This window comes from Erpetoichthys calabaricus, chromosome 14, assembly GCF_900747795.2.
Source record: "Erpetoichthys calabaricus chromosome 14, fErpCal1.3, whole genome shotgun sequence".
In the NCBI taxonomy this organism is placed as follows: domain Eukaryota; kingdom Metazoa; phylum Chordata; class Cladistia; order Polypteriformes; family Polypteridae; genus Erpetoichthys; species Erpetoichthys calabaricus.
Genome location: NC_041407.2, coordinates 108,616,221 through 108,643,234, shown reverse-complemented (window position 1 = coordinate 108,643,234; position 27,014 = coordinate 108,616,221). Strand labels below are relative to the sequence as shown.

Genomic DNA, 27,014 nt, shown 5'->3' with positions numbered 1-27,014 from the left:
ACTCAGGGCCCTTCTTCAGGCAAGATGTTGAAGGCTGGCACATTGTAATCTGCTCAGTTAGCCAATTAAAGGGGTCATCTTGCTTGACTTCTCATTTCTTCGGTAATCTTGTACGTTTTGAAGTTTATACAATGCAATTTATTTTTGTATGGCCCAAAATGACACAAGGAGGGCAGCAATGGGCTTTAATAGTGACAATAAATCAGTAGGCCAGCTAACTTGCTTATTTTACTTTTTATTCTGCAAGTTATCTGCATAGTTGACCACTTTTGTTCAATTTTGGAACTGCCCGATATGTAGTAAAGTGCAGAAGAAAAAGCCAGAAAAGCACACACCATAACCAATTATTGAGCTTAGCTCAGATAAATTTCCAGCTGATGATTTCACTGGTGATTTTAAAATCCTAGACGGCTTGATTGAGAAAGAAACCAAACAGGCCTCCCCAGACAAAATAAACGCATTTGTCGGCTCTCCTGATTGGAGGAATTTCTGTCGATGGCACCGAATGCTCATTTAATAAACTGCCAGGCATCAGAAGTTCCTGAAGATCCACAATGAGTTAGGGCTCTTAACATCTGCTCTGTTTTGGACTGAGAAGGGCATCACCAGAAAAACTGGACTTTATGACTTCATCAGAGAATTTATGGCTATTAAAAATGTAAGAGAGCAAGCCTGAATTAATTTACAGTCTGCGTGTCAAGAGGCCAGGACAACACCAGGCTGTTTTGGGGTGAATCAAGTCTCTTGTAATACCTCCAACAAGCGAAAGACACCCACCCATGCTGGCAGGAGGGGAGGAACGTGGCAAGGTCTGTGGCCACTAGGGTATGTATGGGTTAGAGACATAGGATTTGGTCATCGGGGAGATGCTCGGAGATTATTGTAGGAGTCCCGAGCACAGGAAACTGCTACATGATGTCATACCAAAGAAAGAGAGGGAGACTACAAAGGACTGACAAGACACCTGAATACCTGCAAGGAGCTCTGCTACCAAGGACTGGGAGAGCGCCACATGGACACGGGCTTCTACACCTGGCCATATTAGTGCTACTGACACCTCAGGGAGTTCTACTGTTTTGTGTTTGTAGCCAAAGACGGGTCAGCCCTGACCGCGAAAGAAAAAAGGAAACTGTTGGTAGCAGAAGGGCTAAAGCCACCAAAGGCTAGGGGCTAAGAGGAGAGGCTCAGTGAAAGGCTGACTGTCAGGAGGAGGTGGCGAGGGTCACGACAGGGCCAGGGAAAGGGACACAAAATGTGAGAATGGAAAATGCTGTTGATGGGGCTTTGGAGGTGAGCAAGCCTTAGATATGCAGGAGTTCAAACCTGTATGGTTAGACCCAGAAGGATGTCAGAGTTTGATTTACGATTTAATTCTTACTTTGTGGTCTCCATTTTTGGTGACCGTCCTTGGTAAAATATAATTCTTTCATAGTCTTTGGGGATCCTGGTGTTTTACCAGTTGTAGGAAGCTGTGGTGCTTCATAGGATCCTAACAGAAGAGGCACCCATGTAACGCATTCTGCTCTTGGTCATCTACATTTGAACTCACTTCATCTAAGCCAGGACGGTGGTGGAGCCAAAGCTTATCTCAAAACACATTAATAAGAGTATCAAGATTCAGGTTATTTTAACAATTTTAAGGTTAACAGAGAAAATAAATTCTATTAAACTTGAAGGATATCTGTATTATCGTAGTATTTCCCTCTACTTACCCTTTACCTGTTTTCTCAAGGGTAAATGTTCTCGTCAGGTTCGTTATCGGGTTGGTCTACTGTTGCACTTTAAAATGAACACACACACACACACAGACCCTAACCACAACAGTGCCCTATGAATGACACACACACGCTGATTAACCCTTTGCACTTTATACCACACATCAGCCTGTCACTCAGCACTTCAAGAGACTTACTTATCAGTGACATAATAGAAGATTCCATGAGACATTAATGTACATCTGTCTGTCTGTCTATCATATAGCACCTTTCATATCTATCTATCATATAGTGCCTTTCATATCTATCATATAGAGCCTTTCATATCTATCATATAGCACTTTTCATATCTATATATCTATCTATCATATAGCGCCTTTCATATCTATCATATAGCACCTTTCATATCTATCTATCATTCATATAGCACCTTTCATATCTATCATATAGCACTTTTCATATCTATCTATCTATCTATCATATAGCACCTTTCATATCTATCTATCTATCTATCTATCTATCTATCTATCTATCATATAGCGCCTTTCATATCTATCATATAGTGCCTTTCATATCTATCTATCTATCATATAGGACTTTTCATATCTATATATCTATCTATCATATAGCACCTTTCATATCTATCTATCTATCATATAGTGCCTTTCATATCAATCATATAGCACCTTTCATATCTATCTATCTATCATATAGCACTTTTCATATCTATCTATCTATCTATCATATAGCGCCTTTCATATCTATCATATAGTGCCCTTCATATCTATCTATCTATCATATAGGACTTTTCATATCTATATATCTATCTATCATATAGCACCTTTCATATCTATCTATCTATCATATAGTGCCTTTCATATCTATCATATAGCACCTTTCATATCTATCTATCTATCATATAGCGCCTTTCATATCTATCATATAGTGCCTTTCATATCTATCTATCTATCATATAGGACTTTTCATATCTATATATCTATCTATCATATAGCACCTTTCATATCTATCTATCTATCATATAGTGCCTTTCATATCAATCATATAGCACCTTTCATATCTATCTATCTATCATATAGCACTTTTCATATCTATATATCTATCTATCATATAGCGCCTTTCATATCTATCATATAGTGCCTTTCATATCTATCTATCTATCATATAGCACTTTTCATATCTATCATATAGCACCTTTCATATCTATCTATCTATCTATCTATCATATAGCGCCTTTCATATCTATCATATAGTGCCTTTCATATCTATCTGTCTCTCATATAGGACTTTTCAGTGCCTTTCATATCTATCTATCTATCATATAGCACTTTTCATATCTATCATATAGCACCTTTCATATCTATCTATCTATCTATCATATAGCGCCTTTCATATCTATCATATAGTGCCTTTCATATCTATCTGTCTATCATATAGGACTTTTGATATCTATATATCTATCTATCATATAGCACCTTTCATATCTATCTATCTATCATATAGCACCTTTCATATCTATCTATCAATCATATAGCACCTTTCATATCTATCTATCATATAGCACTTTTCATATCTATCATATAGCACCTTTCATATCTATCTATCTATCTATCTATCATATAGCGCCTTTCATATCTATCTATCATATAGCGCCTTTCATATCTATCTATCATATAGCACTTTTCATATCTATCATATAGCACCTTTCATATCTATCTATCTATTATATAGTGCCTTTCATATCTATCTATCTATCTATCTATCTATCTATCTATCTATCTATCTATCTATCTATCTATCTATCTTATTCATTCATTCATTTTGCGCCTTTCATATCTATCTATCTATTATATAGTGCCTTTCATATCTATCTATCTATCTATCTATCTATCTATCTATCTATCTATCTATCTATCTATCTATCTATCTATCTATCTATCTATCTATCTTATTCATTCATTCATTTTGCACCTCCCCAAATTGTGAACTGCAGGGAGCTGGAGAGTCTGGACACCTGGCACAAGACAAGTACCAGCCCTGGAATTGTTGCCAGCCCATTCTAAGCCCATTCTTGCACACACTAAAATTCTCACAGGGACACTTTGGAATTACCAACTAACCTAACGTGTATGTCACTGCTCAAAGATGGCTTGATTATCTGGAATTCTCTGACACAAGGAGAATGTGCCAACTCCACAGAGGCACAAAATTCAAATGCAGGGCAGCAGAGCTCACCGCTGCATCGATGTGCTGTCAGTGTGAGGAAGACATAGATGGTATGTGAGGAAGAGGAGGAAAGGAGAAAGCCTGTTTTCTTTTCTTCAGATGGGTTCAGCACCCAATATAAAACACGACTGTGCAGGTGGGCCATATTTCTTGTCTTTAATATTTAAAGTGTCATTTATCTAGGAAGACTTGAAAAGCAATGGGCTTCTAAGTGACCAAGAAAAGCTTAAGTGCATCTAAGAGGTTAAAGCAAATGTCCTTGTTGTTATATTCAATCAGGACCCTGCAGCCTCAGCCTGTCTGAACTGCCAGGGTGGTCTGCTCTTCCTTACACTGACCTGCACTGCCAAGACTGTGCAAACTGCTGGAAGACGAAAGACATGGTGCAATTCTAAAAAAAGGAAAACGAAACTCACAAGCCAGCCTCCGTTAAAGTGTCCGTGACACCATTGGCCTACAGTCACAGAACACCCTGTCCAGAGAGTTACCACAACTGTGCTTTTTACAAGAACCCTCTACCACCTCCTCCTCTGTGACAGCAGCCATGCTTAGACTCAGGACTGTCTGCGCATTCCATTTTGTTTTATCAGTCTATGAGTGATCTTAACACAACAGAAGACACTAAATGAAACAAATTCACACATACTGCGGCCTCTCCTGTCTTTCTCATCATTGTCCACGGCACTTGGTGACTTTTCATTTCCAAAGGGATCATTCGCATTTTCTTCTTCTTCGGAATTGTTATCCTGGCCCTGAGGTAGGAGCACACAGGCAGATTATTAACCCCTAAACTTGACAAAAGTCTCCATTAATCCATCAATTTCCTCAACCCAGTGTTCCCCGAGAAGGCTTAGGTCTCCAGTGCAGCTTTGGATGTCAGACAGCGGCTAACCCAGAACGGACCCCATTCCACCACACCAGCACATACACACGGCCTCCCACCATGGATGCTAATTATTCTCAAAGGCCTTTCTTTTGGATGCAGGAGGACACTTTCATGCAGTGCTATGTAAACGTTTGGGCCCCCCCTCTGAGGTTGTGTTAGATAATTTCCTCCGTCTTCATAAGAGAAGACCACAGCAATAGGCCATTTTGACAAGGGGATGTTTATCAGACCAAAATTCTCAGTGTAGCATGGAAATAAAAGGTGTATAAAAAAAAAAAAAGGGGATGTGCAAAAGTTTGGGCACCCTTTGCATTAACTTGAAGACCTGAAATCATTTAATGCTGACAGCCTGCAACACAGAATTGCTTTGATCGGCTCACTAGACGTTAAACTACAAAGACAGATGCAACCAGTCATGAAAACGGTCATTTAACAGAGGTGACTGCTAGTTGTGCTTGTCCGTGGAGCTCTCTTAGCAACGTGGGAACCTCTAAAGAACTCTCTACTGACCTAAAAACTAAGAGAATTCATCATTATGAATTAGGAAAAGGGAATAAGAAATGACCACAAAGGTTTGGACTTCTGTCTCCACCGTCAGAAATGGTTCTTGTGAAGGAGAGATGTGGTGAAAGGCACAGCCGAATGGCCACGGACAAAGCACAGAGCCCCTCCAGAGAGCGACAAGGACATCTGGCTGCTGATGGTGTCCTTGTTCGTCGTTCCACAGTCCACGGGTGATGCACAAAGAGCCTTTTCTGAGTCCTAACCACAAGAAGAGTCGCACGAGGTGTGCAAAAGCGGATCTGGACAAGCTGTTGTGGCTGCTCAAAGAAGGCACGCGGAGTTTCAGGAAGACAGCAGAATCAAGTTTTATTGAGGGATGCATACACAGACTCAAATCAAGTGAGGTGAGCAATCAGCAAATTCAGAGAGTTTACATTTATTACAACTCTTATCACGTATGCAAAATACTCTCCTCCTTCTGGCTCTATCTCATCATTACCTAATGTCCATCACTTGACCAAAACTGCCATCATTACTTCATTCCCTGTGCAGGTGTCCGAACTGTATTTATGAATCGATTCCCAGCAGGCGGCCCCACAGATGCGACACTGGGCTAGAGGTTGGGGCAGCTGCGCCCCTATGACAATAAGGCTGTTTCTTCTAAGCCGTATTTTCGTTGATTTGTCATCACCTGTCCAGCCAGGCAGGCAGACGGGGAGCCAGAGGCCCAGCCGCTGCAAATGGAAGCCAACGGCCCATCTGGCTTTCTCTCATGTCTAGAGCCTCAATGGCTGCATTTCTTAAAACCGATGGCCCGTTTAGCCCTCTAAAAGTACACAACGTCCTTGACTGTAGTTTTTAAGCTTAGAGAAAATGAAGAAAATAGGCAGGAAGGGGATTTTAATGGTTTAACCCTTGCTATACTGGCGTTCATTAGGATATACTTATTGTCATACAATATATTCTTATGATTCTCTTCGAAAATGCAAATCATCAACTTTAGGAATACCGTATATACTCGCGGTTAAGTCGTGACTTGCTTTTACTGTATTATTTCTGGTATTTTATAATGTCGCTCATATAAGTCGAATGGAGAAAACTCGCGCTATTGGTCCAAGAGGTTACGATCTGTTAATGCCCACCTGAGAGAGGAAACACGGGGCACACGGCCTTTTTATTTCAATATATTGTGCCCATGTGACCACACCGTAATACCCAAACTATTCATGTTTGCTCTGTTTTGTGTTTTTTGTATCTCACACACCTTTATCGTAAGAGCATCCCTTACCTATGATCAGATGAAGTTAGTTTTAAATTAAACGTCGTTGTAGTGACGAAAGAAATTGGTAAGTGCGTTGCTGCAACAAAATTCGATGCGTCTGAGAAACTGATACGAGATTGGAGGAAGGAAGAAGAATAATAAAAAAAAAAATTGTGTCGTATTTTTGAACGGGCGTATAAGTCGGGGTCTGATGTTATGATCGATATTCTTATACGTGAGTATATACGGTATTCTTTTCTACAAAGCCAGAAACGTTTTGTGGACAGATGAGACTAAGGTTGACTTATTTGGTCACAACCAGAGGAGCTAAGCATGGCAAAAAAAAAAAATACCCAGCATGCCAGGAGAAGAACTCCTGTAATATCTGGTGGAGGGTCCATCATGTTATGGGGCTGTGTGACCAGCATGACAGCAAGAGATTGGAAACCCTGTTAAAGTTGAGGGCCACATGAATTCCCCCCACCAGTATCATCAGATTCTTGACAAGAATGTTCAACAGTCCGTCACAAAGTTGAAGTTACGCCGGGGTTGGATGATCCAAAGCACCGTTCAAAATCAGCCAAGGAGTTCATGTTCTCGAATGGCCATCCCAGTCCCCAGACCTGAACATCACTGAATGTGGACGGATTGATCTGAAGCAGGCTGTCCACCCTCAGACACCATCAAACCAGACTGAATTGGAGGCGTTTTGTACGGAATACCACCAGGCAGAATTCAGGGACTTGTCAGTGGCTACAGGAGGGAGGCGTCCACAGGCTGTGATTTCAGCAAAACTAAATATTGTATTGATGCCATTATTCCTTTGGGGTGGCCAAATTTAGGTACCTGCCTATTTTTGTTTAAATGCACATTAAATTGGTCCTGTTGGTCCAATAAAAAAATATTTCACTACTGAGATGTTGCTGTTTCCATAAAATATAAAATATGTTAAAATGAAACTGCTGCCTCAAAAGCTTAGCAAGTTATAAACTGATACAGCGATGTTTATCAGGGGTGCCCAGACTTTTACATAGCACTGCATCTTTAAGGAAACACGGATCTAAATTATTTAATGCTTATTTATTTTAGGGTAATAGTAACCATGATTCATTTCAATACTTGAGATTTTAATGTCAGAACAAAGTAAACTTACAAGTTGTCGGATTGTCTCTGCTAACACTTTATACCAGTCTCCAATGATGGACTCTTTGTCATGTTGTATCAAGTATTCACAACCATTCCGAGTTCTCAGCTAAAAAAGGAGAAACAAAACAAAACAAAATTATTTTAATAAGCAAACAGTGAATGCCAAAGGGATAAGAACTAGTTCTGTATAACAAGTGATCATAACACACCGTTCTAAACTGCATTATTAAACACAGCATTTGCCTGACTTTCTAGAAAAATCAAGTCCAGTGTAACTAAGTGCTGCTTCATCCTGTCTGCATTACAATCAGCACGGGAACACAACTTCAGGGTTTGTACAACTTCTTAAGTGTCCTGCCATAGCAGTGCAGCGACTGATCGCAGTCCCCCCAATAATACATTCTCTTATTACAGTTGAAACGACCCCAGGACGATTATCACAACTCTGGTCGACTCTTTCTTAGGTGAACAGGCCCTGCTGCAAGGACATTCACTTTAAGGCAGGGATCTCAACCTCCACTCCTGGAGGGCCGCAGAGGCTGCAGGTTTTCATTCTAACCCTTTTCTTAATCAGTGGCCTGTTTTTGCTGCTAATTAACATCTTTTGAATTCATTTTAATTGACCTGCTCTTGAAGACTCGGACCCTTTAGTTGTTTCGTTTTCCTTAATCAGCCAAACAATAAAGAGATACAAAATGAGCCAAAACAACTGGTGTCCATCATACAATATCTGAAAATAAAGAAAGATGAAGGTCTCGGGAATGTTGATCTGCTCAGGACCCCAAAACATTTGAACAGAACTCTTAGAAAAAGTAAAAGAAAAAATTAACTATTTTGAAAATGTCTGCTATCTATACTCTATATGTCTAATATATAGTGCCTTTCACATATCTATCTATCTATCTACCTATCAATCAATCATATAGTGCCTTTCATATCTATCTATCATATAGTGCCTTTCACATATCTATCTATCTATCATATAGTGCCTTTCACATATCTATCTACCTATCTATCTATCAATCAATCAATCATATAGTGCCTTTCACATATCTATCTATCTTATCATATAATGCCTTTCATGTCTATCATATAGTGCCTTTCATATCTATCTATCTATCAATCAATCATATAGTGCCTTTCATATCTATCTATCGTATAGTGCCTTTCACATATCTATCTATCTATCTATCATATAGTGCATTTCATATCTATCTATCTATCATATAGTGCCTTTCACATATCTATCATATAGTGCCTTTCACATATCTATCAATCAATCAATCATATAGTGCCTTTCATATCTATCTATCATATAGTGCCTTTCATATCTATCTCTCTATCTATCAATCAATCATATAGTGCCTTTCACATATCTGTCTATCAATCAATCAATCATATAGTGCCTTTCATATCTATCTATCTATCTATCTATCTATCTATCTATCTATCTATCTATCAATCATATAGTACCTTTCACATATCTATCTATCTATCATATAGTGCCTTTCATATCTATCTATCATATAGTGCCTTTCATATCTATCATATAGTGCCTTTCACATATCTATTATCAATCAATCATATAGTGCCTTTCATATCTTATAGTGCTTTTCATATCTATCTCTCTATCTATCTATCAATCAATCATATAGTGCCTTTCACATATCTGTCTATCAATCAATCAATCATATCGTGCCTTTCATATCTATCTATCAATCAATCAATCATATAGTGCCTTTCACATATCTATTTATCTATCTTATCATATAGTGCCTTTCCTGTCTGTCTATCATATAGTGCCTTTCATATCTATCTATCAATCAATCATATAGTGCCTTTCACATATCTATCTATCATATAGTGCCTTTCACATATCTATCAATCAATCATATAGTGCCTTTCACATATCTATCTATCATATAGTGCCTTTCACATATCTATCTATCATATAGTGCCTTTCACATATCTATCTATCTATCTATCAATCATATAGTGCCTTTCACATATCTATCTATCTATCATATAGTGCCTTTCACATATCTATCTATCTATCTATCTATCTATCTATCAATCATATAGTGCCTTTCACATCTATCTATCTATCATATAGTGCCTTTCACATATCTATCTATCTATCTATCTATCTATCTATCTATCATATAGTGCCTTTCACATATCTATCTATCTATCTATCTATCATATAGCACCTTTCACATCTATCTAGCTATCTATTATATAGTGCCTTTCATATCTATCTATCTATCTATCTATTATATAGTGCCTTTCATATCTATCTATCTATCTATCTATCTATCTATCTATCTATCTATCTATCTATCATATAGTGCCTTTCACATCTATCTATCTATCTATTATATAGTGCCTTTCATATCTATCTATCTATCTATTATATAGTGCCTTTCATATCTATCTATCTATCTATCTATCTATCTATCTATCTATCTATCTATCTATCTATCATATAGTGCCTTTCACATCTATCTATCTATCTATTATATAGTGCCTTTCATATCTATCTATCTATCTATCTATTATATAGTGCCTTTCATATCTATCTATCTATCTATCTATCTATCTATCTATCTATCTATCTATCTATCTATCTATCTATCTATCTATCTATCTATCTATCTCTTATTCCAGTTGAAACGGCCGCAGGACGATTATCACAACTCTCATTGACTCTTTCTTGGGTGAACAGGCCCTGCTACAAGGATCTCAACCTCCAGTCCTGGAGGGCCGCAGTGGCTGCAGGTTTTCATTTTCACCCTTTTCTTAATCAGTGATCTGCTTTTGCTGCTAATTTCTAATTTCTAATGAATTAACCCTAATTTCTTTTGAATTAATTTTAATCAACCTGCTCTTGAAGACTCAGACCCCCTTAATTGTTTCTTTTTCCTAAATTAGCAGCCAAGCAATAAGAAGATACAAAATGAGCCAAAACAGGACCAGCAAACTGTGACCGTCATACAATATCTGAAAATAAAGGAAGATGAAGGAGTCAGGAATGTCGACCTGCTCAGGTCCCCAAAACATTTGAACAGAACTCTTAGAAAAGAGAAAATCCACAATGTCGGACATGTTTGCTATTGCACAATGAGAGCAGTAATGAGCCATGGAATTACTGAAAATTAATGAAAGCCACGATTTAATAAACGACAAGACTCGGCGTCTCATTATGCAACTGGTTGGAGTTTGTGGCCCTGACTTAGTTGCTCTTTTGTTGGCTCACTCACTTCACATTTCATTTCTGTTTAAGGAAAGAAAAAAAGCAATTCAGGGGAACGATGAAGAAATTCCAGAGAACAAATCTTAAAAAACAACTAAATTAAAATTAATTCAAAAGAAGTGAATTAGCAGCAAAAACAGATCACTAATTAAGAAGATGGTTAAAATGAAAACCTGCAGCCACTGTGTTCCTACTAGTGGAGGACTGGATGTTGAGACCACCATTCTAAGGAAATATTTTGTAAAGTTAAACTGTTTTTGCTGTCAACATCTTTTGAATCCAAAGGAACATGTCTGACCAAACCAGGGGAGAGGGCTAACAGTGTAAGTACACATGACAGACGTCTCACTCCTCACCCTGCCTAGTCAAAGGGAGGGGACACACTACACTTGTTATTTATATGCGTTAAAAATCTGAAACATCCAGCACAGGAGTTGCCCCACATAAATATGTATTTTGAAATTCTTACTCTGTCACAATGCCTTCCCCTATTTATATATTTGCGGTAAGTAACGTGTAATTATCTCTGAACACTGCTGGGGCGGTTTTGTCAGAATCAGCAGGCGTCTGGCATCGTGCAGCGCTAATAACTGTGAGGCGTCTTGACCCGACTGAGTCACTTGTTTTTGAGTTACGGTATTCTCGTTCACAGAGTTGTATTGTGACACACACATATTGACAAACATTATTTCAAAACGGGTCACATCATTGGCAGGGTAGCTTAAAATGTACAAATCAGTAAAAAAATGGAGGTCAAACATTTGAACCCAGTTATAATACTTTTTCCCCCATGCAGAAAGCTCATTTCCTATGAAACAAAGAATTCTTAATCCCACTTAATCCAATTTCAGGACTGGGCTGTTTGGTTGTGGTGGCTATGTAGCTGATCCTGGCAGCAGAGACCAGTCCATTGAAGAGCCCACTAAAACACACACTCCCACTATGGCCAGTTTGGAGTCAACACTCTCATCCTGACTTGCGGGACTTGGTGGGATGTGGGAGGAGAATGAGAAGGCAAAGGGGAGAATGTGCAAACTCCACCCGACGATAACTAGGTATGGAATTTAAAAATATAATGGCGGATCATTGAGATGGCACTGCCACCCACCTGCGCCACCGTGCTGGCCCACATGTCTGTTGTTTATGAGATTTGTCAGGAAAGGAAGACAGAGGTTTTAAGGTAAAGTTTTTATACTCACTGCAGAGGGACGCCATATTGCATGGTCCTCAGCACACACAAGTAACAATGTCACTGTTCTCTCTACATGTGACAGTAAGGACCCTAGAAGCCTATAATGAAATTCTGATTTCCATGTTTTGTCACAAACTACTGACTACAATACAATACTAACAACAGAAACACACACCCCATAAAAAACAGGCAATTAGTAAAACACACACAAAGTACACATATGAGGTACAATCACACACTTGTCAGTATGAGTGGCTGCTGGGTAACCGTAGGGATCAATTGGTGTGAATGTTAACGGTAAGGAATTGTGACAGTGGCGGAGGTCTTTAGTCACACTCTCTGCATTTCTAAGTCAGGGATAATCACCGTTTGGCAGTGCAAACAAAATAATAAAGTTACACGCAAGAAAATAAAATGAAGAGTGAAAATAAATGAGTTTAAATGAGTGTATTCCTACTCATAACATTTATGAAATACTTTCAGGTCAGGTCAGGTTGGGGGGCATACACTGGTACAGCACGTTGCCGCACACCCACCACATGACGAAACATCTCAGGATCCTGGTTGGCAACCCCCCAGGCAGACATGCAGTCCAGTCTCATCCTCCATCTATCTGCCACAGCCAGGTGTTACGTGGGTATCCCCCCTTGGCCTGGTCCAGCCACTCGGGTCCTCAACAATGAGGATCACCCTCGGGTAATGGCGCCACATCGCCGTAACTGACGCTCCCTCACAATGCCGGTCATGTGCCTCATTTCAGACCCCATGAGCAACACAAAGTCAAACCAGCGGCACCCAAGGACCCTCCAAAGAGACACAGCAGGTCACTAGAGAGTGTCCATGTCTCACAAACAGGAAGCACCAGGACTCTAAAGACTTAGACCTTCGTCCTTTTGCAGAGATATCAGGAGCACCGCACACCCCTCAGTGACCTCATAACCCCTCCATGCTCTCCTATTCTGTCTACTGACATCATAGGAAGTGTCACCAGGCACATGAATGTCACTGCCAAGGTAAGTAAACCTCTCAATGATGAGGTCGACACTCTCTCCGCAGACAGACACACTGCTGATGGCCGTGCCCAAGGGGTCATTAAAGCCCTATCTGTTGGTTTTTATCAGGACCCTCGCTAGCCCAGACACTCAGACCCCTCACTCAGTCTCTCGAGAGCCCCGATCAGTGCCTTCATTGTAGATCACAGCATCATCAGCAAAGTCAAAATCTGTGAATCTCTCTTCACCAACAGATGCCCCACAGCCGCTGGACCCCACGACCCTGCTGAACACCCAGTCCATGCCAGCATTGAACAGAGTAGGAGCAGAACAGACCGCTGACGGACCCCCAGAACCAACTGGGAAAAACGCAGAAGTTCTGCCTCCACTCTGCACAGCACTCACAGTACCAGTGGACAGGCCCACCATGATATCCAGCAACCTTGAGGGGATCCCATGAAGTCTCAGGATGTCCCACATGGCATTTAATTTAAATATTTAGTGCAGTTGCCACTCTGCTCTTAGTGTTCCAGGTTGAAATACCAGCTCAGGTGACTACCTGTGCGGTCATCAAGTTCAAGTTAATTATCATCATGTCCAGAGAGCACAGTGACATTCCTACCTGCACATCAGTCCAGCATGTGACAGGGTGACACTCTGCAGGGTCAAAATCAGAAAGTGAACTGCTAGTCAAAGGAAGACTAAAGACTAAAAGTTCTGGCCTTTACAGATAGAGACATGTGCAGCTCTTAAAGACAGGCAGGTGTTTCTGAATGCAGATGTCGCCCCTGCTGTGTCTGCATGGCCATTTCCCAAAGAGGTGCATAAAATGTTAAATGGGGGCTCCAAACAGGCCGTGTGAGAGTCTGGGTGGATGTAAGACTGTGATGGTCACGGGGCTGGACTTGTGCTCCATACTGCCAACATGACTCAAACCTCCATGGTCCAGGACTGGATTGGGCAGAATTCATAAGCGATCAAGACATAAGACTTACGTCATTTTCCTTCCTTTTTTCTGGCAGGTGTTAACCACAGAATGTATAGAACATGGCAGGCAAAAACCTTTTTCAGAGTATTGGCATCAGAAGTCCTACATTGTCTAGAACAAGCACCTAACTCTAAAGTGTTTTAATCAATTTGAAAAATGATCAACAATAAAGCTACATTTTAATCAGGTATTGAATACTGAGCCATCTCAGAAAACTGAACACTAACTAAAAACATTTTGTTAGAGCGTGAATGAAGAAAAGGCTGGTTGGCATATGCCTATCCAATGTGAAGCGTTGCCAAGTGCTCATTTAAATCCAAAATAACGACAAGCACAAAAGAGAGCAAAAGCATCACATTTTCTAACAAAGTTTTCAATGTGTCAAGCCTGACCTCAATCACGTTCTTCTTGCTCGACTTTTCTTTGGATGCCCAGGAAGTCGAAGCACCCCGAAGTTCCACAGTGAACTCCGGCACGATTTGACTTGACACCTGCTTCTGAAAAATGGAAATACAAGACCAACGTTAGGGAGAGCAGCAGAACTGCACTGGCGTATGAAATTCCCACCTCAGACTCCAAGAGAATGTTCACATGCGGGATGCATTACCGTGGTGCCAGTAGGCTGAGTCTTTGGATCTTTATGAAATGTGAGTATCCCACCCTGTAGGACAGTCCATGAGGAAGCCCAGTTCTTCCTGAAAGGAGAAAGGTAAAACGTTAGAAATGTTGAGAAGCTGATATGTTAAGGCAAAAATATGGACGTGAGCATCAGTAGGCTTTGCACCCTGGAACCAAGTTACCCAAACTATTTCAGCCATTATTTACTGCTCTGATGGTGATCTTTCTGATCATAAAATCGGTCATTATGATAGCAATGGACGAGAAGAATTCATAATTCATTTCAGAATTACAGTATGTGAGATTTCCTCTTTCTCTCGCACAATTTGGCTCAAAAACTAATCATCGGCACATCATCATCTCATACCAGACTTGACTTTCGAGAGAATGCCATTGGCTCACATCTCACGGCTTCAGTTTTGAGTTTGGTATTTTTCCATCCAGCTGTTTTCACTCTGGACCATCCTCAACAAACTGTGACACACAGACAAGACACCCATCATCGGGATGTCGATGTTTTCGGTATCAGGGGACCCTAAAACCTCAAGATCTGGAGATCGAAATCATGGACGAATCTAAAGCTTTCACTCTCCCCCATCAAGAACAGGGTTAAGGGGAGATTGGGCAAAGCAAAAAAAATCATTCATCTGTTTTGTGAACCTGTTAGGATCGCTAAAGGTTTGCAGAGAGGCAGCAACAAAGAGAAACACGTCAAGAGGAGGCCAGGCTCGCTCATTTACTGCGGGCCACGTTACGGACACCCGATAGACTAAGGGAAGCAACTTGAGTTCCTGGAGGAAGTTCATGTGAACAAAAGGGAAGTAACAACAGAGTTCACATGGGGGTGACATGGCTAGGAATCCCACTAAAATCCAAGTGGCATGGAGAAAAGGAAAGAAAACAAAAGAACAAACTCCAATATTCTAATTATGTTCATCCATTTAGCACCCCAAACAAATACTCAGCCAGCCTGGTTTGATGACATCATTTACTGTTCTGTCCCTGCAGCCCACATTTCTAGAAATTAGTTTGAGCAGAACAAAGCTGCAGCCTCAGAGGGCACGATGTCCTGTTCAGCTCCCAGATGGCGTTTTATTCAAAGTGGGTTTGCTCAGGGCCCTTAAACTAACCTGTGATTGCTGAGCGCTTTGCGTAGATGAGAAAAGCGCTATAGACATGCAAAGAATTTAATTTATTTGATTTATTTACCAGGGGACTTTGTTTCCTGACACAGTTCAAAGATTAACGGAATGGCAAACTGGCAACTGTCACCGATTCAGTCAGTGAGTGACAGCGAGCGGTGATGGCACAGCACCGATGGGTAAGGGCACTCGGAAGAAGAATGGAAGAACTGATACTGTAAGTACTGTGGCACCTGGACGGGGCTCACGCCCGGCCGGGATGCCCAGGAGGACAGCTCATTGCTCCTCCAGAACGCGAGGGGGAGTCCGCCCTGGTTGTATTGGGGGTCAGGGGGTGCCCTGATGCCTTGGGGACCCTGGACACCAGCGCTTCTGCCACACCCGGAAGTGCTGGGGGAAGAGAAGAAGGGACACCCGGAGTGCTTCCGGGTACACAGCCGACACTTCCGCCACACTGGGGAGTGCCGGTGGAAGATTGCCGGGGAGCACCTGGAGCACATCCGGGTGTGTATAAAAGGGGCCGCCTCCCTCCAGTCATTGACAAGAGTCAGGAGGAAGGAAGATGATGTCAGGGGGATGGCAAGGAGGCGGCCTGAAGAGAGAGAAGGCATTGTTGTGTGGCCAGGACTTTGGAGTGTGTGGGCACATGGACTTTGTAAATAGTGAGTTAAATAAATGTGTGTTGGGTGACATGAACGTGTCTGCCTGTCTGTGTCCGAGCGAATTGTCACAGTACACACACTAGCACACTGCATAACGGTAATAATAAAAATAAAGAAAAACAAACTGCATTCTGGGGTCTTTATCTATTCTGTCCAGACAGACGTCTGTCTTAGCTGAGCTTCAAACTTTTTTTTTTCTTAACTTGTAATCCATCCATCCATTTTCCAACCCGCTGAATCCGAACACAGGGTCACGGGGGTCTGCTGGAGCCAATCCCAGCCAACACAGGGCGCAAGGCAGGAACCAATCCCGGGCAGGATGCCAACCCACCGCAGTTAACTTGTAATTTTTTTTTTAATTATTTTTTAGCTTTATTGGATCTAGGCTGAGTGACTTGTTTTTCTCGTCATACACATTTCATTTTATGTTGACCCTGTGTTAACATATATATGACAAATAAACCTAAACCTAAACCTAAACAAACAGCCTTTAGAAGTTCATCATCTATTAGTCAGTCAGTCACTCCAACCCGCTATATCCTAACACAGGGTCACAGGGGTCTGCTGGAGCCAATCACAGCCAACACAGGGTGCCAGCCCACCGCAGGGCACACACACACACACACACCAAGCACACACATTAGGGACAATTTAGGATTGCCAATGCACCTAACCTGCACGTCTTTGGACTGTGGGAGGAAACCCACACAAACACGGGGAGAACATGCAAACTCCACGCAGGGAGGACCTGGGAAGTGAACTGCCAGGCAGCAGCGTTACCACTGTGCCACCGTGCTGCCCCTCATCATCTATTAGGAAGAACAATTTACTGACATTGAATCACTCCAGTCAGGTGCAACACAGAATCAGGTGATTATTTTTAGGACCACCATAGTAGAAATACAAACAGTCTCACCTCTGCCTTTTTCCACTGTCTGACACTTTTGTCTTGTTCAGAATGCCAGCTTTTTCCAGAGTCTTGGACTAAATGCAAACATGAGACATTACTTATTTATTAAAAAGCAGAACCTGTCAACCTCAACAGTTTTAAAAATCACAATCCTTCAAAATGCAGACCACCCTGTAACGTCATGAAGCAAAACTATAAATTCTTTGAACGCACGTGTGACTGTAATTAAGCGCTGCAAACACTTTATGCTGTTGCTGTGTTTTCCTTGCTTTAAATGACTGCACATTTATTTATAGCATTTTAAATGTCAAATGATAGAAACCTGAGGTGCTGAGGCATCAATTAATGGAATTTCAGTTGGAAAAGTGAAGAAGAGCCCAATCCTGTCTACTGTTGAATTACTTTACCTGCATACTACGCAGTCTATGAATACACTCCACAAAGTCTTTAATCCTGGGGAATAAACCCAACATGAGACACTTGATTAAAAGTAAGCAGCAAAGTATAAAACTGAAATCTGGTTAAGCCTTTTTTGTCAGAAGGTGTTTTCTGAATCTACACAGAGCTTTGAAAAGCATAAATATAACGTGTAACAAATAAAGAGAAGGCGTTCGCTCTTACACTTCCAATAGATAGATGGATTCAAAGAACATCAAATTCGCTTTTCCACGATTTCTGAAAACGTTTTAAACAACAAGGACACTGAAAAGGCCTCACTGGCATTCATTTGACATTCTTGATATTAGGAGGGAAAACTTCATTAAGAAGGTTAAACAGAAGGTGTGAACATACAAGCAACGTGCTCCGTTAGTAAACACCGCCACCAGCAGACACATGCCGGCGTTTTGGGATCATTTAAATGGAGAAATCAGCGATGGAACAGAATGACGAACAGCATGGAATGTGCACGGAGCCGTTGTTGAAGGCTAGTGGATGTTTTCCCTCACTGCCTTCACGTTGGTTCTTCCCGAAATGCGTAAGAAGTCAACAGTACAAGTGCAAGCTTAGGTATGTATTAACACAGAAACGCTTCATTATTTCATACTGAGCCACACACACAGAACCCAAATCAAAACCACGACAAAGACACTCATCTTCAAAGTAACACTGCATGAAACTGTAGGCCTGGAATGGCCCCGTTACTCAGGACGCCGGCCCACCAGCCTCTAAGTGACACTTCCTGTCAGACCACCGGACGAGTGTTTAAAAATCTTTGATGTGTGACTCATTCTGGCCAGCCTGATCCTGAATTAAGGAACTATATATTTTTGTAGAACAATACAATACACATACAATTTATTTTTGTATCACCCAAAATCACACAAGGAGTGCCACAATGGGCTTTAACAGGCCCTGTCTTTTGACGGCCCCCCAGCCTCGACTCTCTAAGAAGATGAGGAAAAACTCCCAAAAAAAAAAAAACCTTGTATGGAAAAAAGGAAAGAAACCTTAAAGGCAGTTAACAATAATAATAATAATTCATTACATTTATATAGTGCTTTTCTCAGTACTCAAAGCACTAGTCGAAGAGAGACCCCTTTCCAGGTAAGTTGGGCGTGCACTGGATGTTAAAAACCGGGGGTCCATACAATACAATACAAGACACCAAACACAAGTGATCCTCAATACAATAAAATAGAAATATTACAAGTGCAGAGCAGAATTCAACTTTACCCACACTGCACCAGTACAAAGAATCTCAGACGAGATCACAAAACGGCAGAACACAAAATACTCAAAGTCTGGCTCAAGTCCGTCAGCTCGTCTTTAACATTACAGACCTGCCGCATTCCCAAAAGGAGTGCAAAAACACAATCCCGGCCAATTACAGAGCTCTGCAGGCGTTACGTAGTGGTGGGCACTGGGCGTCTGGAGGTGTCATGGGGGTGGCAGGTACAGTGCATCCAGAAAGTATTCCCAGCGCTTCATCACTTTTTCCATATTTTGTTATGTTACGGCCTTATTCCAAAATGGATTAAATTCATTTTTTTCCTCAGAATTCTACACACAACACCCCATAATGACAACGTGAAAAACGTTTATTTGAGATTTTTGAAAATTTATTAAAAAAATTAAAAAACGGAGAAAGCACATGTCCATAAGTATTCACAGCCTTTGCCATGAAGCTCCAAATTGAGCTCAGGTGTCTCCTGTTTCCCCTGATCATCCTTGAGATGTTTCTGCAGCTTCATTGGAGTCCACCTGTGATAAATTCAGTTGACTGGACCTGATTTGGAAAGGCACACACCTGTCTATAGAAGGTCCCACAGTTGACAGTTCATGTCAGAGCACAAACCAAGCATGAAGTCAAAGGAATTGTCTGTAGACCTCTGAGACAGGATTGTCTCAGGGCACAAATCTGGGGAAGGATACAGAAAAATATCTGCTGCTGTGAAGGTCCCAATGAGCACAGTGGCCTCCATCATCCGTAAGTGGAAGAAGTTCAAAACCACCAGGACTGTTCCTAGAGCTGGCCGGCCATCTAAACTGAGCGATCGGGGGAGAAGGGCCTTAGTCAGGGAGGTGACCAAGAACCCGATGGTCACTCTGTCAGAGCTCCAGAGGTCCTCTGTGGAGAGAGGAGAACCTTCCAGAAGGACAACCATCTCTGCAGCAATCCACCAATCAGGCCTGTATGGTAGAGTGGCCAGACGGAAGCCACTCCTTAGTAAAAGGCACATGGCAGCCCGCCTGGAGTTTGCCAAAAGGCACCTGAAGGACTCTCAGACCATGAGAAAGAAAATTCTCTGGTCTGATGAGACAAAGATTGAACTCTTTGGTGTGAATGCCAGGCGTCACGTTTGGAGGAAACCAGGCACCGCTCATCACCAGGCCAATACCATCCCTACAGTGAAGCATGGTGGTGGCAGCATCATGCTGTGGGGAACTGGGAGACTAGTTAGGATAAAGGGAAAGATGACTGCAGCAATGTACAGAGACATCCTGGATGAAAACCTGCTCCAGAGCGCTCTTGACCTCAGACTGGGGCGACGGTTCATCTTTCAGCAGGACAACGACCCTAAGCACACGGCCAAGATATCAAAGGAGTGGCTTCAGGACAACTCTGTGAATGTCCTTGAGTGGCCCAGCCAGAGCCCAGACTTGAATCCGATTGAACATCTCTGGAGAGATCTTAAAATGGCTGTGCACCGACGCTTCCCATCCAACCTGATGGAGCTTGAGAGGTGCTGCAAAGAGGAATGGGCCAAACTGGCCAAGGATAGGTGTGCCAAGCTCATGGCATCATATTCAACAAGACTTGAGGCTGGAATTGCTGCCAAAGGTGCATCGACAAAGTATTGAGCAAAGGCTGTGAATACTTATGGACATGGGATTTCTCAGTTTTTTGATTTTGAATAAATTTGCAAAAACCTCAAGTGAAATTTTTTCACGTTGTCATTATGGGGTGTTGTGTGTAGAATTCTGAGGAAAAAAATGAATTTAATCCATTTTGGAATAAGGCTGTAACATAACAAAATGTGGAAAAAGTGATGTGCTGGGAATACTGTCAGGATGCACTGTACAGAAGGTGTAACCTGAGGTGGCATTAAGCCTTTCCGATTCTGGCATTTTGACAGAGTTTGCCACAGTTGCATGGAAAGCTCGCTAGTTCTGATGAGAAGACCACGCACACACACACACACACACACACCTATCTCTGCGTACCCTCATATCGTTATTGTGGTTAAAAAAGAAATACGATGCCAGCTGGGCCAAGCCATTTCACTTTAGGCAGCACAACACAATCTTTGGGCACGATTATTTTAAGAGAGTCAGCTACGCCATACCTTCATTGTCTTGACCAATAATGACACACATCGCCTTATCTGACAAAAGTGACGAATATTTGAGGCAATATTTGAGGCAAAGAGCGACTGTGATACGTGACCCGTCTTACTACCTCTACCAAGGCAGAGCTGTTGTGACGACCATGAGGGCGACTGCACACAAAGTGAGGACGAATTCTCAACAGAAAAACTACACGTTCATCATTCACAGCATGCAGGTGGGCTTTCCTCATATTTTTATTAAAAAACGACACATTTTATTAAAATGAATTTCATCATTTCAGTTAAAACACATGCAAGAACAGATTTATGACTACTCAAGAACTACAGAGAGATTTAGAGATTAAGACCGCAGCTCCAAAGGCCCTTGGGTTAGTGAATCGAGTGATGGAGGAAAAAAGTTCAGCTTTCATGCTCAACGCCCATTAGCCAAGACCACTAGCACTGAAGTTAATTAGGCCCAGCGAGGATGCAAAAAAAATGAAAGAACTTGACCATTTAGTAGGAGTTACTGACATGAGGTTGGAGGATCTCCATGGACTGTCCTAGAGCAAGCTGTGCAGTGAAATCAGATGCGTTTCTCCTATGCTTACTTTTATGCTCCTTTGAATAATGAGACAGAAAAAAGGCATTTGTTTGTTTTTTAATAGCACATGACATGAATGATCAAAAGATTTAATGACAAAACTTTGTTAGAAATGCAACAAAACCTTATTTTAAGAGACAGTTAATAAGTATGTAACCATTATAGAATCTGGTGGTACGCAATAATCAATTACTAACTAATTCATTCACAATGCGCTGTTACTCCTGTAAGTGTTGTTCTGTAAATCAGCTGAAATCAGCCTTCTTTATACAATTGTATATTTCTCAGTGCGATTAAAATAAAATACGATACACTAATTGGTGATAAGCCCGTGACAATATGGGTCCTGCTCCACACTCCCTCTTCCCTTTTGGGAGCCCTCGAACCCAACGCCGTCGGTAATGTAACCGAATGAGCCGGTCTATGGGGACACATCAGCCTGAGCAAGGGGATGGTGCAAAGAACCAGTGAAAAAAACAAAATCAGGGTCCAAATACATTGCAGTGCTCCAAAATGTCCATAAATAAATAATCCATAAAAAGATAAAAAATCCCAAACGTTTAAAACGAGACTAAAAAACCTGCAGCAGACATTGGGGCAACATCTGCCAAGCACAGCTCCTTCCCAGTTTGCTCAGCTAGAGAGACTTCAGCTGCCACAGTTGCTCACGCTACCGACCACTGCTTTGGCTGCCTCTGCCAGACCGCTCGGAGTTGGTGGTCCTCCTGTCTTCCTTCTCACACACAGAGTCGTCACTTGGATCCCTAGGGTGGACTTCTCCACGATCGAACTCACTCTTCCACATCATCAGTGGGCGAGATCTGTGCCACGACCGCCGATCCTTCGCTCCACATGGGACCCCTGACTGCGCTGACCTCACTCATCAGCTAACTGGCTCGTCCGCTCACTTTCACTGCCCCCAATGCTTGCTTTCTTGCTTTCTTTCTTGCCAACCCGTTCTTATACGGCTCCGTGGGCGCAGCTCCTCAATCACGCACAGGAAGCTAATGAAGCAATTGAGAAAGATCGCATCCTCACCACGTGCAGGTGTGACGCGCCCCAACTACCTCATCGACTCCCTGCGGCCACACGATTGCGCCCACGGAGACTGACGTGGCCAAATGGATTATTTATTTAAAAACTGCCATTCATTCTGAACTGTGGACCCACTACACCAGGGGGTTCTCAGACTCGGTCCTGGGGACCCACTATGGCTACAGGTTTTTGTTCCAACCAACTTTCTGTTTTTAATTGGACTCCTGGGCTAATTAAATGATTTGTTATTTCTGAGATTTTGTGTTTTGGGAACAATATAGAAATTAGAAAACTACATTTGGTTAAAAAAAAAAAAAATTAAAATTTAGTAAGCAGTTTAATGGAATAATGTATTTTGTTGTCAATATAATATTTTCATCTTGATTTTCATTCTACTTTTTGTTTAAATAATCCATTATTTCCTAATTAGTGGGTCTGACACTAAAATAGTTGCAGCCGTTCACAATTCTGTGTTGTTTGCCCGGGTGTCTGCTCTGCTCGTTTTTAATTGACATTATTAATACAGAATGAAGGGTGAAAACTTCACAAAGAAAGGGCAAAATATAATGAGATCAACAAAAGAGAGCATTTAAATCGATAGCAAAAGCAGAAATATTTCTAAATCTACTCCAAAAATATAAAATCCTAAGCCTAAGAGTGCAATGGTGACATTTTTATGTCACGCTTTAAATCAGGCTTATTTTAAAACCTACATATATATGTTTGGTATCCTTCTTTTCAGAATTTATTGAACTTGTGAAGTGTGATGTTGTTAGATTTTCAGATTCTTATTCCATTTTTAAATTATGAACTAAAAAATATCAAGAACTTACATCTCGCAAGACCAGACTTTGTGCCAAAACATTTAACCAGGCCCGGGGGACCATTAATAAAAGACAGAGTAGGACAGCTGCTGTACAGGCTTTTAAGTGTTTGAAGCGCCGCGCGAGATGAAGATCACACGGCACCACCGCAGCAGCTGATCTAGCAAAGAGGAGGTAAAAAAACAACTGCATTTGTTTCCCATTGTACAGGGTGAGGCAGAAAGGACGGACGTTTTTTACAAAAATCACAAAATTGTTAATTTTTTTCTTACAAAGAAATGTATTGAAAGATTTGAGTTCATATTGAAATAGCATTTGACAAAATCAAGTGTGGAAAACAACATCTCCCATGTGGTGTCCGTTATCACTGATGCATTTCTGAAGGCGTTCATGGAAGTTGGCCTCCACTCTTTTCAACATCGCTCTGTCGATTTGGGCGACTTCCACGCGAATGGCTTCCTTGAGTTTCTCCAATGTACGGGGCTTATGCTCGTATACATGTGTCTTGAGGTGACCCCACAAGAAATAATCGCACATGGATAAGTCAGGGGACCAAGGAGGCCAATGAATGTCACCAAACCTGGAAATGAGGTGACCAGAGAAGGGAGGGCGAATAACATCCATGGATACTCTAGCTGTGTGGGCTGTCGCCCCATCCTGTTAAAACCACACATGCCGGATGGGAATACGTTTTCGTCGTAATTCAGGTAAAAAGAAGTTGTTTATCATCTCGATATAACGCTCCGAACGATTACTGAGGCCAAGTTCAGAAGAATGCTTCCAAGCAGATCAACTTGGAATGCACAGCAGGGCTAGTCGTACGCTTTCCACATTTTCAGGGGTACGTGCCGTTCGTGTAGCCCCCGGCGGTTTTTTGTTCATTAGTGTACCTCGTGTACGAAGTGCTTTAACCCAACGTAGGATAGTGTTGCGAGCGGGAACAGCTTTATTTCTGTGGATATTGAAATGGCAACGAATCTCATGCTGAACTGCGGTAACAGATTGATTGTTCTTGACAAAACAGTTGTATGCAAAAACGCGGTGTTGTATCGTCCATGGCTCCATGGTCTCAACTAAAAAGAAAATAAAAAAATGCTAAGACTTCGAACCTAACGCCACATACCGCACATCTGTCACTCCACCTACAGTAGTGGTGAGTTCTAGCCATTTCAAAGACGTCCGTCCTTTCTGCCTCACCCTGTATCACCGTTTATGAGGGGGTTTCGGAGGAGCGACCGCGTCTCCTTGGGGTGCGTTCAGCCTCCCTCTTCACAACGTGAGCAGCAGAGACGAGCACGGGGTAACCCCCTAGTGTCTTATAAATGTAAAAATCACGCCTCTGTGTTTTTCTGAATGTAGAATAAGAGAAGAGAAAAAATACCAGCTAATGAAATGAGATCCGTGTTATCAGATATGGTCACTGATTATGAATTTTGTTGGAACAAAATCCTGAAGCCACAGTAGGCCCCGAGGACCAAGTTTGACGACCCCTGCACTACACCAGAAAGCCACGAGTTCATTTATTAGGAATAAGCACCACTGACTATCGCATACTGGGATTTTGCTTCTAAGAAGAAATCCGCGACTAACACTGGAGGCTGTGAAAGATCATCCCAGAAGGAATCCCCATAATTTTAAAAATAAAATTCTTTAATGGCCTTTTTGGCAAATTTAAAATGCAATAAGCATTTCACTAGCAGTTGTACGTAGATTTTACAGAACAGAGGTGTATTACTCTTGGGGTGACCCTTCTCACAAATCAAGTGGACGCCCCACCATTTGTCATTTAGTTACATTAACGGCAGCCGTTTTGTTTGAAATAAACGAAAGTCTCTTCGCATTTTTCGGCAAGAGCACATGAACACGAGTAAAGGAGCTCAGTAAAATGTCAGTTTGTAAGGCAGCTTTTTATTCAGGCATCTTCACTGTGGAACATGCGTCACATAAACAAGTGCAGATGTTCGAGTCACAGCACACAATGCAGATGGCAGACACATGAAGTGCAGAACTATGCAGAAATATATGAAATATGGGGGCATCAGTGAAATGTCAGACTGGTGGGTGAACTAAATAAGCAGAGGGTGGGCGCGATTGTACCTGCGGCCATACACAGTAAATACTCCTCTCCAGAAACTTCGCTTGGCTCTTATCAGTGGAGGGCGACTTCTGGTTTCAGGACAGCTAAATAAATATTACTTTCACATTACACCGCATATCAAAATGTGCTTAAAGGGATGTTATTGAGTATCAGAAGCACCAACTCCTTTATAAAAACACGACAGGCATTGCAAAAGGCAGATTAGAACAGATTATATTACATACTTGATGCGTAAATTCAGCAGAGTTCCCAGAGCCGTACTCCTCGTAGAGGTGATCAGATGTGTTTCTCCTGTGTGCAGGGAAGAACTTCTAAACACGGGGGAAAGAGAAAGAGAGAGAAACGTATTCATATTCCTCTTGGGTATTAAAACACAGCTAATACATTGATACTACAGCCATGTGTCAGTAACCATTCACTGAACATCCAAGTCAAGTTGAGGACCATGCACTGGTACAGCGTGCTGCCGCACTGACCACACGACGAAACAACTCAGGATCCCGATTGGCAACCCTCCAGGCAGACACGCGGTCCAGTCCCACCCCCCGGAAATGACCCTCTATCTGCCGCAGCCAGGTGTGGTTCTATTCAATAAGGGGCGCGCACAAAAGGCGAGCTTCAAAAGGGCGACCTCAATTGGGCGCAGCGAATAAGGGCAAACGCAACAAAATTATTACAGAAAATTTATTAGATAAAGGCAATGACTGAACATATAAAAAGGTGAAAGCAAGAATATTAAAACATCCAATTAATTAATGCATGAACTTCTCTAACGGACTATTTCTAAAGCTCTCTATATTTCGTTGTTTTCTGCTCTTACTCATTGTTGTGTTACACTTGAAGCTGTAGATTATGTGCAATGCCACATAGATATTTTATTATTATCTACTATTATTATCTATCTATCTATTATTATCTAAATTATCTATGAACGCCTTTATTCGCCGCGCTCAATTGAGGTCGCCCTTTTGAAGCTCGCCTTTTTGTGTGCGCCCTTATTGAAGGATACCGCCAGGTGTTACGTGGGCGACCCCTTGGTCTGGTCCAGCCACTCGGGTCCCCAACAATGAGGATCTTACGAGCCGGATCACCCTTAGGGAAACGCGCCACATGGCCATAGTGCCGTAACTGACGCTCCCTCACAATGCCGGTCATGTGCCTCATTCGGGA

The 27,014-nt window shown here is 41.8% G+C and overlaps 2 protein-coding genes across 6 annotated transcripts in view; both read right to left on the bottom strand.

Moving 5' to 3' along the window:
- plekhm1 (pleckstrin homology domain containing, family M (with RUN domain) member 1) overlaps positions 1-27,014 on the bottom strand; it is a 350,418-nt gene that overhangs the window by 28,292 nt on the left and 295,112 nt on the right. The gene's annotated exons all lie outside the window — the stretch shown is intronic.
- The window catches only part of LOC114665184 (rho GTPase-activating protein 27-like), a 173,225-nt gene that overhangs the window by 22,059 nt on the left and 124,152 nt on the right, over positions 1-27,014 (bottom strand). For 4 of the 5 annotated variants that reach the window (XM_051918905.1, XM_051918906.1, XM_051918907.1 and 1 more), the window contains exons 6-12: positions 26,069-26,155; positions 21,818-21,904; positions 17,520-17,587; positions 14,789-14,876; positions 14,574-14,678; positions 7,764-7,862; positions 4,606-4,711 (exon numbers count right to left, since the gene is read on the bottom strand). In XM_051918905.1, the coding sequence (XP_051774865.1) occupies positions 4,606-4,711; positions 7,764-7,862; positions 14,574-14,678; positions 14,789-14,876; positions 17,520-17,587; positions 21,818-21,904; positions 26,069-26,155 (640 nt within the window). The remainder of the gene's footprint in view (positions 1-4,605; positions 4,712-7,763; positions 7,863-14,573; positions 14,679-14,788; positions 14,877-17,519; positions 17,588-21,817; positions 21,905-26,068; positions 26,156-27,014) is intronic. The other variant, XM_051918908.1, reaches the window with a different exon arrangement.